At 37.7% G+C, this 13415-nt stretch overlaps 1 protein-coding gene across 2 annotated transcripts; it reads right to left on the bottom strand.

Moving 5' to 3' along the window:
* Positions 1-362: 362 nt before the first annotated feature.
* DMBX1 (diencephalon/mesencephalon homeobox 1) lies at positions 363-10639 on the bottom strand. 2 transcript variants are annotated; one of them, XM_070939584.1, is made up of 4 exons: positions 10486-10639; positions 7331-7509; positions 2521-2875; positions 363-763 (listed from the first exon to the last, which is right to left on the bottom strand). In XM_070939584.1, the coding sequence occupies exons 1-4, from the start codon at positions 10637-10639 to the stop codon at positions 363-365; spliced, it is 1089 nt and encodes a 362-aa protein (XP_070795685.1). The 2 variants fall into 2 exon arrangements, with proteins under 2 accessions (XP_070795685.1, XP_070795684.1); XM_070939583.1 differs by having other exon boundaries at positions 7331-7526; positions 10488-10639.
* Between the last annotated feature and the right edge of the window lie 2776 nt (positions 10640-13415).

The following is a 13415-nucleotide window of genomic DNA, read 5'->3' as shown; positions in this document are numbered from 1 at the left end:
CTCTTCCCAATTCTGCTCCCACCCCAAATAAAAGCAAAGCTCTCAACACATAGAATAACAACAACGTTCCCAAATAGTTCATATTTGACTCACAGTTCTGAAGACAATTTCACATTTTAAAACACCTTTCTGTAGGCTATTTTTTTTTTCAAATTGGCCAGTGCAAAGAGGCAGAGGTAATGCCAGATGTGGTCTCCACACGACTTCTGTCAACCTTTCCCCACAAATGGGAGCACCTTAATGGGGACACAATGGAAAGTAGTAGGCTCTACATCAGAAATCCTTCTCTCCAGTGGCAGAGACTTGGGTGTTTCCTTGAAGCCATCTGTTTATCGGACTTTTGCTGGAGTTTGGCTAGACCCTCAGTTTGGTAAAGTATCCAGTCCCAGGGAGGCAGCGTGTTGCTTTGCTCGCAGCCGGAGATTCTCAATACTGGTTGTTTTACTGTTCAGGCTGGGAAGAGAAGAAGAGGCCTGGAGAATTGGAGAGGACCACACTTGCTGGGCGTGAGAGAGGGACTGGTAATAAGACTGGCAATGCAGTGAGCTTAGAGGTGCCATGTTGACATTCATACCCAAATACGGCATGGAAGAAGGGTTTCCCATTTCAAAGGATGAATAGTGGACCAAGTTATTGGTAGCTGCCATGTGTTGGCGGAACTGCTCTTGAAGGCGGAAGAGGCTGAGAGGAGAAGACGAATAGGAATGCGCCTGAGACATGCCGCTGCTGGAGGATGCAGTGGCAGCAGTGCCGACAGGGGATTCTGCATTGTTAAACACAACAAAATCAAGTCAATGAAGACCTAAGCTCTGACCTGGAATGAATAAATTGCATTGGGATTTTTAAAAGATGTCTCAAGCTCTGGGCATTGGGGTCAGGGAGAAAGAATTATGGCTGTAACACCATGCTTGAAAACATGATTTGTGGAAACCATGGGAAGGCCTTTTTGTTGCTTTTCCATAACCGCCAGCAGCCCTAGACAGAACTCACAATTCCAAGAGATGTAGGAGGATGCACTTAGAAACCTCTGAAAATCTACATCTCCCTTTTTCATGTAAAAGATCTTGGGTCCTCGAATTTCAGATGCCATTGGACACATTCTTGTCTAAAACCCTGCAAACTATTCTTAGTAATTCTGATCCAGATAAAATATGATATCTTAAGGAACAGTGATCTGCTCTTCCTTTTATACAAATGCAAAAAAACACTTGTTTGATTTATATACCATGAATTTCATTCAGAGGTAGGGATTTACAACAAAAATTAAAACATTCATATATTTCTAAGCATAGAGACAAGCTTGGAGACCTGGGTTAGAAGATGTTAGAAGATTCCTTTAGCAGTCGTAAAGTGGAAGTTCGAAAGAGGAGAAAATAATATTGTCTGATCTAAGTCTAAGGCCAAAATTTATATAGCAGCCATTTATAACATTTCTCTTTCCTTGATTGCTGTCATGCTCAGTATTATTACATCACTCCTTTGCCAGATTGTTATGTGACAACAAAGTGATGGTAATACCAACTTTCCATACAGGCAACCTCATTATTTGGCGCCAAGCATTTAGTCTTTAAATATTTGCCATATAGCTTCATATGTGCTTGGATTGAACTCATCCAAGAATGAATTATCACTTGTGTGAAATGTTACCGTTGCATTCATTAAAGCAAAAGCTGAATGTGAACCTGCATTGTAGTCTGGAAAAAACGCATCACACTAAGATGGATGCAGGGCTTCTGCTTGTAGGAAATAGCTGAGAATGCTATACATATCCCATCAGCCTGTCATATTTGGAAAAATTGCTCTAAACCTGCACCAAGATGGATGAAGGCCTTCCATGATTTTTTACAATATAAAGCTGTAACTTTGTAATTCCAAGACCTGGGTTAATAGTAGTCTTCTTTGGCAATACCTTCACACTTAACAGTTTGTTACCAGATTAAATTGGTGCTTGTTCGGTTTGATGTTTAGGTAAAAGTTGTCAACTTCAGAGTCATGACAATGCTTTGAGACTATTGAGGATTTGTGAAACAACCTCCTATCTAGCCCAGGTTCCAGAATGAAGCCACATTGCTTCATTCACATTGTTCTGCCTGACTCAGTGAATGAAACAAGGAATGTGAGTTAACTGAATAACTCAAGAGAAAAAGAAGCAAACTATAAAAAATGTTTAGGCCACTTTTCTTCAGAGACAAAAATTCCCTTTTGAAATAATCAGTCTGTAAGTGACTGAAATGGTTCGGTTGTATGATTATTTTAAGGGGTTTTTAATGTTCCCAGTATTTTCTGGCCACGTCCTTGTTGTGTTTCCCTTCTCTACCCTCAACATCTTTTATTTTAAAAAAATATTTTTTTTAAATATTTTAAAAATATAATATTTTTTTTTAAAATATCTTTTACATTGTTAATGGAAACCTGAGTTTGCATGCTTTAATCTAACATGATTAGATTTTGAGATACAATGTCAAATGTCATGATTTTGAGATAAAAAGTCTTAGCAAAGGGAACTGGTTTTCTTCTCACCTGCTTTTGGACTTGCCCTCTTACTGTTCAGCACTTTGTTTTCCCCTCCAGGGCTTTTCTCTTCATTGTTCTCCTCCAGGGAGATCTTGAATTCTTCCTCTTTGTCTGTCTGGTCCTCAGCGGCTGACTCGCTGGCTGAATGCTCTGAGAGAGTCAGGTTGAGCTCTGCATTTACCTCCCTTGGCAAGTTCAGAGACTTGTCTGCATCAGGAGTTGGAGTTGGTGTTTCTAACACGGGAGTGTCTGCTTTGCCTTCACTGTGATTGGCCTCTGAGTCTTTCTGTTTCTGTAGCTGTTCTTTCTGCAGGCTGCGCTGCTTCTTTCGAAATTTAGCTCTTCTATTTTTAAACCAAACCTTTGTTTCCCACCAAAAATAAGGAGATGAAGAAAAGGGGAAAGGGGAAGAATAAAAGATAAAATTTTGGACTGAATATTGAATTTTCCTCATCATGCCCACTCCAGAAATCTTAGAAAACTACATGTACAAATTCAAACAAATTCAATCTTTAATCAGCATGCTCTCCTGTTTATAAATGGCTAGCAGCAAACTCCTAGTTGTTTTGTTTGAAAATATGACCTGCAATAAATCTGGGTCTGATAAAAGGTTTAAAATTAAAGCAGATAGAAGATGTTGATGTAGTATATATATTTAAATCCTATGCATACTTAAACCACATTAAGTGTATTTGAATTTATTGTTGGGACAATATGCATAAATTAACGCTGAGCTTCTGGTGAGGATCATGAGGAAAGAGCAGGGATGGCAATACAATGTTGATCAGCAGTCAGATCAGCAGAGATCAGCAGGCACAAATTTTCTGGATAAATGAGAGATCATGCGATCACCCATTTGCACTCTGGATAGCTGCTTCTCATTACTGCAGGAGCTAAGGAGTCACAATCAGCATGTAATTAATTTATAGCTACAGAGATATTTTCTAAGTGATGGGGTAAGATTCCATTTGGTGAGTTATAATTTTTGGGGGTGGGATTACAAAGGAAGGAAGGAAGAGCTTTAATGACTTATTTTTTATTTTTATTTATTTTATTTTATTTTTTGCAAAAAGCTTGGCAAGGAGCTGATATAAGAAAGTTTAAAATGGATGAAGAGGACAGTTATTTTGGAAGATTTTTTTTTTTTTGTGAAAATGTTTTTAAATAAATTGGAAATATATTAGACACATGTACCAGAACTTTGTGGAAATGTTTTCTGTTTACTATTAATAAGTGCAGATAATTGGTGGATTTTGCAAACCAAAAGAAAAAAGTAATGAGTCAAACTATAATGCTGACTGCATCTATGAAGATGAGGATTGTGAGGTTGATTATGGAGTGGCATTAAAGATAAATGTATTAAAGGCACAGAAAGAAAGAAAAAAGTAGGGAAAGTTTGTCTCCGTCCTCCTTCTTTGAGACATTTTCCTTTTGGCATTAAAAGCAAGACAACAAGAAAAGCAGAGAGAATGCAAGGGAGGAGAGGATAATTTGAGCAACCTGCAGAGGAAGGAATTAAACCATATCTGCTTCAGGAAATGTTTGATGAATTGGTCAATATATCAGCAGAATCACTTGATACTAAAGTAATCATTTGTTACCAAATTGATAGTTTTTGGGGAAAAAATAGGTGAAAGATTTGTAGAGATGGAAGAGGATATGAAAGATGAAGTTAAAAAGATGGAAAGTTTGTAAAACAAGTGTCCATGTAGTAAAATAGGTCAATGATTAAATCAAAAATTTTAGAGCATAAAACAGAAGTTATAGCTATAGAATTGGAAAGAGAACTAGATAATCTATCTCTATTGGAATTGAGAGAGAAGAAATTTTGTTTAAGGCTTACAGCAATCCAGGAGGAATAAAGATATTAGAGAAAAGTTGACTAAAGCCCTGGCAAACTTTTTGGATTAGGAAGAAGAGGACACTGAAGCAGAAATTGCTAAAGTATGTAGATTAATTCCAGTTGTGCATGAACAAGAAATGTGCTAAGACATGTTTGGTGAAATTTATCAGGAAGAAGGCAAGGAATCAGGTTTTGAAGCAACATTTTAATACAAGATTGATGATTGATAAATCAAATATAGTTTTTACAGAAATTTCTATTAGAATTTTGCATAAGAGGTTTTTTTTTACTGAAAGATTAAAGCAGGAAAAAAATCCCATTCTGATGGGACAGATTACAAGGTTTGATTTTTATTTTTAAATAGCAGAAGTTTGGACTAAATTATGTCAAGAAAATGAGGGAATTTTTAGATAAAATCCAAGAAAAATAGGAGATCTAAATGGAGGTATCAGAGAAGACTACACAAAAATTCCAATAGTGCAACAAGAAATTGAAAGATGATCCTGAAGTAGGTGCTACAAGCATAGATTTTTCTAAATTTTGGCTTCGTGATGGAATAAAAATGCTTAATGTGGAATATAAATGGAGCAATGCTACTTAAAAGAGGGGGAAATGATTATTTAAAACAATTAAAACAAGATATAATTCAAAGTCTTAGCCCCCTGCAAATTAACTTCTATCCCAATTAACCACCTAATGCAGATCAGTCAATACAAGATCTTGTTTTAGATGGAGATTTATGTATCTCCATAAATCCAACTGCATCTCAATTTTTTCTCTTTTTTTCTTTTTCGTTGCTCCAGAAGTAAGACCCACATTTTTATGATTTTATAATAAAGGGGGCTAACATTTTTGGTTGTGATATACAGATGGAACAATAGGAAAATATGTGGCTGAAAGGATTGAAACTTACATTATGTATAATCTTAAGGAAACCTTTATAAAATGATATAACATTGGTATTTGCCACCTGAGAAATTGTATAAAGACATTTCAAATTTATGATGGAAATGCGAACAACAAGAAGGGACTTTGTATCATCTTTGGTAGATGTGTGAAAAAGCTAGGAAATTCTGGATCCAAATACATACATTGCTTCGGAGGATCTTAAAGATTAATATACAATAGAAGCCAGAGTGGTTCTTTTTGAAAGGGATAAACTGGATGAAGAGCTGGAAAAAAGTCTTGGATCTTTGTTTTTGTATATATTTTGTATACAGCAAGATTATTGTATACATAACTACATTTACTTTTTGATCAAAGAAAAGACAATATCTACATTTATAAGTGACTGGGAACGTCTTGTAATTTTTTTGTATGGAACAGAAAGAATGAAATTATGATTCATGTTTTTGATTATTAAACAGAATAAATTTTAGAAAGAAGGGAGATATGTTGTAACTATAGTGTAAGAGGTAATATAATTGTACTTATAATTGTTGTAAAGAAAATTGAGAGCTACTTCTTTGTATCTTTTTTCTTCCTTTTCTATTTTTCTTTTCCTTTCTTACACTTCTTTCTTCTTTCTTTTTACTTTATATTATGTTGCATTAATTCTTATAGTTTTAAAAAAACTTTAATAAAATTATATAAAAATATGTGCATAGGATATTGCTTTGAGATCACATTTTGGGTTGTCATCATCAAAACAATTATTTTGGATCCCGTGTCATTGGCAGCTATTAGAAGTGTGTGTATAAAGTACAAGCAGGAATAATATCTAAACACACATAATGAGGAACAGCTACAAATTAACATGTCTTAGCTTGCATCTGCAGGCTTAATTTTACATGTTAAATATATATCAAGTGATCCTCATTTTTCTTTATACTAGTATATGTACCCTAATGGAAACCACTATACACAGAAGGTGTGGTAGTTATGAAATCTACCTTCTCACATGAAAAAGAGAAGGGAGAAGAGGAAAAAGCTTCATTGACATCATTGGGTTTTTTTCCTTTCTTAATTCATCCATGGTATTTCAATTTTCTGAAACAACTTTAAGCCTGCTCTTCTGCCCAGGCATTGATCTCAATCAGAATATGAGCTCCAAGCTTTTACTGTACCATAAAGAACATTTAGGCAGTTGCTACGTATTGTGCAATTTAACCCTGTGTTTATAGCACAGAAGCAGAAATAAGTGAATGTCATACTGGAAGAACCAAAAAAGGAAATATGGCCAGGAAGCTTGATTTATTTGTCTGGGTGTTTCATAATCATATTATGCTCTGAAGCAGCATGTCATGGACCCATCAGAGCTCAGGTCCAAGGAGGAGGAGGAGATGGATCTGGGGCTGATGGAAAGGATGGGCTTAATCCCTATGCCCATGAGAAACAACCTAGGGAGGAGGAGGAGGAGGCAGTCCCAGGCCCCTTGGGCATTGGAAGAGTAGTCAGGGAGGAAGAGAGGGCGCAAGCTGACCGAGAAAGGAAGGTTTGATCTTTTGCCTGGACATTGGTGGACTTCCACTGCCAGGAAGTTGCACAAAGCATGTGCAGGCGCATGAGTTCAAGCCTTGCTCTGGGACTGTAGGTGTGCCCTGTGGGACTTTGGGGAACGGACCAGTAATTGTTGGATTGTGGGGAATTGGGGGGATGGTGGTTGAATAAGGGATGACCAGCTTTCGCCTAGCAAGTGTTGCTTGCGTGCCAACCCTGGATCTTAACACAGCGGTTATATACAATTAGGAGAAAGATATTTATGTATTACATGATCTGTTTTCAGAGTTCAAAGATCTAACATTTGGACTAAGCCTACGGAAACAACAGCGCTCACATACAGTCATCATCTAAGAGAAACAAACCCTCTTCCATCTTGGCTAACAGGCATTTTTGCTGCTAAAAAACTATTTGATTCTTTAGATACACTTAGCTGTGCTTGAGACACTGTTATCATGATAAAACACGTATTCACAGATCATTTAACATTTAGCTCAATTGCATACCCACAAGAAATGCTAATTGATTGGGTACCTGTACTCTAGCCTCTGGCAGATTAGTGCACATTGCCAATCTCTCCCGCATCACCACGTCTGGATAGTGAGTCTTCTGGAAAGTTTTCTCCAAGGCTTCCAGTTGTTGGGCTGTGAAAGCTGTGCGGCTTCTCCTCTGTTTGCGGTGCTGAGAGCCATAACGGGCCTCCAAGATGATGTCTTGAAACGTACAGCCGTTGGAAGATAAGAAATAGGGCCAATTTAATTAGTGTAATTTGTGTGTTAAAAATAATAACAATAATATGGCAGCCAACAAAAACTAAATAACTTCTGCTTCAAAGCTACCATCCCCTCTAGGTAGACATAACTTGCCTGATTTGACCAAAGAAAGCAAAATCCAAAAATGCAAGGCTGAATTAGTGAGCATTATTATATTATTTGAAGTACAAGTAATTTTCAAATATTTGCTCTTGTATGTAAGCCAATCTTTCCTAATCAGGTCCCACTGGAAGTAATACAATTTCAGCGTCCATAATCCCAGCTAGCAAAGTCAACAAATCTGGACAGCACAGGGTTTGGATAAACATTATGGACGAAAATAAGGAATGGCAAGCATTATGAAGCTCTGCCTCTTTGCTGTTCTATTAACCCCTACTATTGCCTGCAGAGCTCAGCTTTTCTGTATCCATGGAAGTATTCCCCTGAGTTCAGACCCTCGTAAATCCTGATTAAAAAGAAGGTTCTTTGGGAAGATCCATTTTCTAAAATCTGAAAAAAGAGCTTCCACTATAGAAGAGACAAGGGCGTCTCAAGAGGAATCTAAAGAAGTCCTTCAGGGATTTCCAAATGAGAGAAAATAAACTCATTTGGTGGTAACCGTGAATGAGGTCTTCTCTCACTTTCTCATAGGAGAGCCTTCTCTGTGGGGGCACCCGCCATCTGGAATGAGCTCCCCCCGGAGATACGGAGGATCCCGGATCTGCGTGCTTTCCGACGTGCCATTAAAACATTTCTATTCCAGCAGACCGGCCTGGCCTAACCTCTCTTTTAAATTGTTTTTAAAAAATTTTAAATTTTTAAATTTTAAATTTGTCTTATGAATTTGGGGTGTTTTAAATTCATTTTCCGGGCCAATTATTTAATTGTATTTTAATGGTTTTTTAACATTTGTACTATATGTATTTTATTTGGCTGTTCACCGCCCTGAGTCCTTCGGGAGTAGGGCGGTATACAAATTCAATAAATAAATAAAAATAAATAAATAGAAATTTGCACAATCAAATTTGTACAGGAAAGATGCTTCTTAAAACAGTACATATTTTGGAAAGTGACATATACAAATATAAGGTAAATGTTTCCCTTGCACATATGTGCTAGTCATTCCCGACTCTAGGGGGCGGTGTTCATCTCCGTTTCAAAGCCGAAGAGCCAGCGCTGTCTGAAGATGTCTCCATGGTCATGTGGCCGGCATGACTAAATGCCAAAGGTACATGGAACGCTGTTACCTTCCTACCAAAGGTGGTCCCTGTTTTTCTACTTGCATTTTTTACATGCTTTCAAACTGCTAGGTTGGCAGAAACTGGGACAAGCTCAACCCATTACGCAACACTAGGGATTCAAACTGCTGAACTGCTGATCTTTTGATCAACAAGCTCAGCATCTTAGCCACTGAGCCACCACATCCCAAATATACAAATACATTAAAGAAATATTTTCAGAAAAGGTGTATGTAATAATGTGCGCCTTGGAGTGGGTTGTTCCAATATTATTGTTCTTATTCTTTTTATTCCAAAATGCTTTAAGGATGATTGTAAATTGCTTTTCTAATGAGAAGTGGCTTAGAAATACTTTTAACAAGTTATTAACTGAATATTAGGTGAAATTGATGCTACCAAATATGGATGTTTCAAGCTTGCATTTCTTCTATACGTACGGGTAGTCCTCGACTTATAACAGTTCATTTAGTGACCGTTTGAGTTACAACAGTACTGAAAAAAGTGACACGAATGTTTTTCACAGTTTGTTGTGGCCTGTACACAGCCTGTGCGGCTGGTGGCTGATTCGGACAGTAAGGAGGCTGGTGTGGTGCTGCGCCAGCAGCCTGTGCAACTGGCACTCGAGTCGGACAATGAGGAGGTTGGAGAAGATGTGCTGCCAGAGGCGGGGATTCAGCCAGGGCCTTCAGAACCTCCAGAAGCTTCCATGGGTGAAGTGGAAGAAGAGGAGGAGCCTCTTCTTGATGCACGGGCACGCAGAGCTGCCATAAGGCAGGAGTGACTCCTCAGGAGGAGGTCTCCTCGAGAGTAAGGCTTGGGGCTAATTGGCCACTCCCTTAGCCTATTTAAGGAGGAATGCTGACTGAAGCAATTTGCATGGAACAACTTTGTTCACTCTCCTTCATGCCTTGATCTTAGTTCTCTACAAATTGCTTCTGGGCTTTCTGCCAACCATAGTAAGATTAAGATTATTTATTCTTTGGATTCTCGTAGGCTGTTAAGAAAGTTAATTAACAGCCTTTGTTTGAAAAAAAACTGTTTAATTTAGTAAACTAAGGTTTGTACAGACTTTGTGCGTGCTGCGTTCTTTGGGGTCCGTAGCTGGGGCAGAACACAGTTATGGCCTTTGCAGCATCCCCATGAACATGTGATCAAAATTCAGATGCTTAGCAACCGGTGCATATTTATGACTGTTGCTGTGTCCCAAGGTCACGTGATCCCCTTTTGCGACCTTCTGACAAGCAAAGTCAATGGGGAAGCCAGATCCACTTAATAACCGGGTTACTAACTTATCAACCGCAGTGATTCATTTAACAACTGAGGCAGGAAAGGTCTTAAAATGGGGCGAAACTCACTTAACAAATGTCCCACTTAACAGCAGAAATCTTGGCCTCAATTGTGGTCGTGAGTCGAGGACTATTTGTACCGCCAAATACAGTAAATGAATAGAAGGGGAAGATATACTAAAAACTAACAATATCACCACCGTGATAAGTGCTGAGAATTGCAAGGAAGAGAAATGACATATTTTCTTCCTCTTCTTTTTGAATCCGTACACAACTGGGCAGATAGGATATTTCTAGTTATTTCAACCCTGACTTTCTTAAAGTGCCGGTCCCCTCGGTAACTCAGGAGAGGGAGACTATTGCCGTTCCCATATTCCCCTCCCATCTGGCACAAAACCCATCCTTGTTCTTACCAGCCAGTCTTTCTGCCAGCGTGAGGGCATGCACAGAGGGTCTGTAATCAGGTGCGTGCTGGGCTTGCTGGGCTGCTTGTTGGTGCAGGTTATACATCGCGCTCAAGGAATTCATGGCGTGGAGAGAATAGCCATTCACTCCATAGTGCTGCATGGTGACATAGGACCTGAAACAACGGAGAAATGAAACTGGTTGGAAGGTTGTTATTGTTGAGGCAAAGTATGGATGCTAAAGAAAAACGAGAATGCTGAAAGAAATAAGAGTCGAATCTCATATTGGACTCAGGGTCCCTTTTTCTGCTTGGAGTTCAAAGGATACGTGTTTCATCTTTAATGCCCTGTCCATCTATGGATCAGGCAATCATAACAGCAACATCTTACTTCCAAGAGCAAGATGTGGTAAATGTAATATAGAGAAACACAATTATCCCTTGCACTGCAATACTGAGGTAAACTGTTTAGAATGATGGATTGGGAATGGGTAGATCATTTCTAAACCATATTCTGTTGCTGGAGGATACAGGTTCTGTTTCAGCCTAACCTACCTTGTAGGGTTATTTTAAAGATTAAATAGATAACCCAGATCCCTGAACAATTTCCTGAGTTCTACAGAGAAAGGAGGAGATATGACAGGCATGTAAGAAGCCAAAGAAGGAGATCAATATCACCGTGTTGCGGTTAGAAATATTCATCTTCAGGATTTCTTATCCTCCTATGCCTTTCCATGGGATGGCCAGTTCTATTACCTCCCTCCAGATCATTGATTTTAAAACTTGGTATCTTTAAGAGGTGGACTTCAACTCCCAGAATTCCCTAGCCACCCTCCTAGGAGTTGAAGACTATGCATATTAAAGTTGCCAACTTTGAAAGGCACTAGTTCAGTGACTCTCAGAATTCTGAGTTACCTGGAGTCCCATTTAGATTTTCCCCCCTTTCCTTTTGACTGTTTTTGCAAAACTAGGTAGTAATCTTTATATTTGATACAGAAAGTACTCTTTTGCTTGTTCAAAGAAAATACAGGTGACAGACTGAATTTGAAAAATTAATTTATGATCACTTTCAAAATAGAAACATCTATTTTTCTGCAAACAGTAATATTACTTTTCACCGATACCATTGGTTCATCAGTATGCTTTTATAAATTAGAATTTAGGGTCTACTTGTCAAATCTTCTGCATTTCATAAATGAAATCTATTTCATTTGAAATGTAAATTTTATAAATTTGCGAGGAATAAATGGGATACACCAGAGTTTGATAATGCATGCTTGAGAAACCATTCTCTACAAAAGTACTATTCAAAATAAGTGTGGTGCATTCTGACCAAGGTGTAGTTTAAAATCTTAATCATTTTCTACCCAATCCTATGAGGACTTAATGAACTTGATGCATGTGATGAAGTTTTCATGTAGTTACCAGTAATATAATTTGACTTTTGCTATGGGAGAGAAAGCTGTAACTGATATAGTTACCATCTTTCCAGTAAGAGATTCGGGATGTACAAATTGTCTTATTTAGACAATTGATGATCTTCAGAATTGCTACTTTTAAAATGCTATTTTTATGTTTGTGTGATTTCCTCCAAGGTTACAACTTCCAAAACATTGACGTAAGAATGAAAAGAAATACACTGAGAGCAAGACTGAAGCTTTGGGTATTTGCCTGCTGTCGGCTACTGAATATTATTTGTGTACTGCTGAGAGAGAAAGTATCACTACATATAGATTTTGTCTCTAGCCAGTCATCTTATATTTTCCAACACTGGAAAATAGGTAGCCCCTAGCTGTGGCAGTCATTTTATTCTTGAAATCCAGCCTCTGATAATCTTTCCTTGGCATTTTGGGTCTTTCCATATTAGGGAGATAGAAAGTAGCTTTCTGTCATTCAGTTGAAACCACTGCTCAGCTATTCTGGATGATGGTCCTGCAAGACCCTTTTCAATAATTATGGCATAAAGTTCCATCTGCACATAATAAAAGACTTATGAAAACTGGACAGAGGGGCTGTTTTTTGCTCTTTCCTCTGTGTTTTCTTTTGCCCTATAGATCATAGCTGTCAACATCTTATTCCCAATATTATACTTTGTATGGCTTGTAGACAGATTTTATTTTTTATGGTCTGGTCACAATCATGTACTTTCGGTATCTGGAAGGAACAGGGGCAGGAGGGAAATGCAGGAAAAATAAAATGTTAACAACAAGGCATCGATGGCTGGAAAAAAAATGTCACACTATATATACTGACAGTGAATTCACTTCCCTGAATCTAATCAAAACATCTTCATTTATATGAGAGGGAAAGAGGGTGGGAGAAGGAGAATCAAGTCAGAGAAATGTCTGCTTTTGCAGAGGTGCAGGGATCTTTCAAAAAAAGTTAACCGAGAACCAATGAAATCCATCCATGCATAGCAATCACAGAAAATTTGAACATTCCTCAAAAATAATTTTATTTTTAGTTAATTTATTTTGCATATTTTTTATCTCAAGACAAAGTACATGGTTAGATCCGTGAACATGCAGATCTAAATCTAGGTTTCCTTAGATTTAATCCAACACAACTTTCTCTACACTTCACAGAATATTTATCAATGTTTCCAAAACAAGAGATACAATCCTAGAAAAATGCTCTTAATTCCAGTATGATGAAGTTGTCAATGTATCAAGTTAGTGATGTTAGAAAACAGCCAATATTCAAAACATACATTGTTCATCTATTCCTCCTTTCATTTTAAAAAGGTGAAGAGATCATAATGCTTCTCATGTCAAATTTGAATACGACAACTTTTCTACAATAGTGCAATAGACTGCCTAGTTTTGATCAATTTTGCTCCGTATGTAGTGTGAAAGAATCAGACTCCGATGAACAACATTCAGAGAGATTAAAAATGCACATGAACTTTTGATCAGCCTTCTGCACATAAGTGCATAATAG

This window comes from Pituophis catenifer, unplaced genomic scaffold (assembly GCF_029215685.1).
Source record: "Pituophis catenifer annectens isolate HBS135680 unplaced genomic scaffold, rPitCat1.0.hap2 SCAF_3, whole genome shotgun sequence".
Classification (NCBI taxonomy): domain Eukaryota; kingdom Metazoa; phylum Chordata; class Lepidosauria; order Squamata; family Colubridae; genus Pituophis; species Pituophis catenifer.
This window is presented reverse-complemented; position numbering and strand designations above follow the sequence as displayed.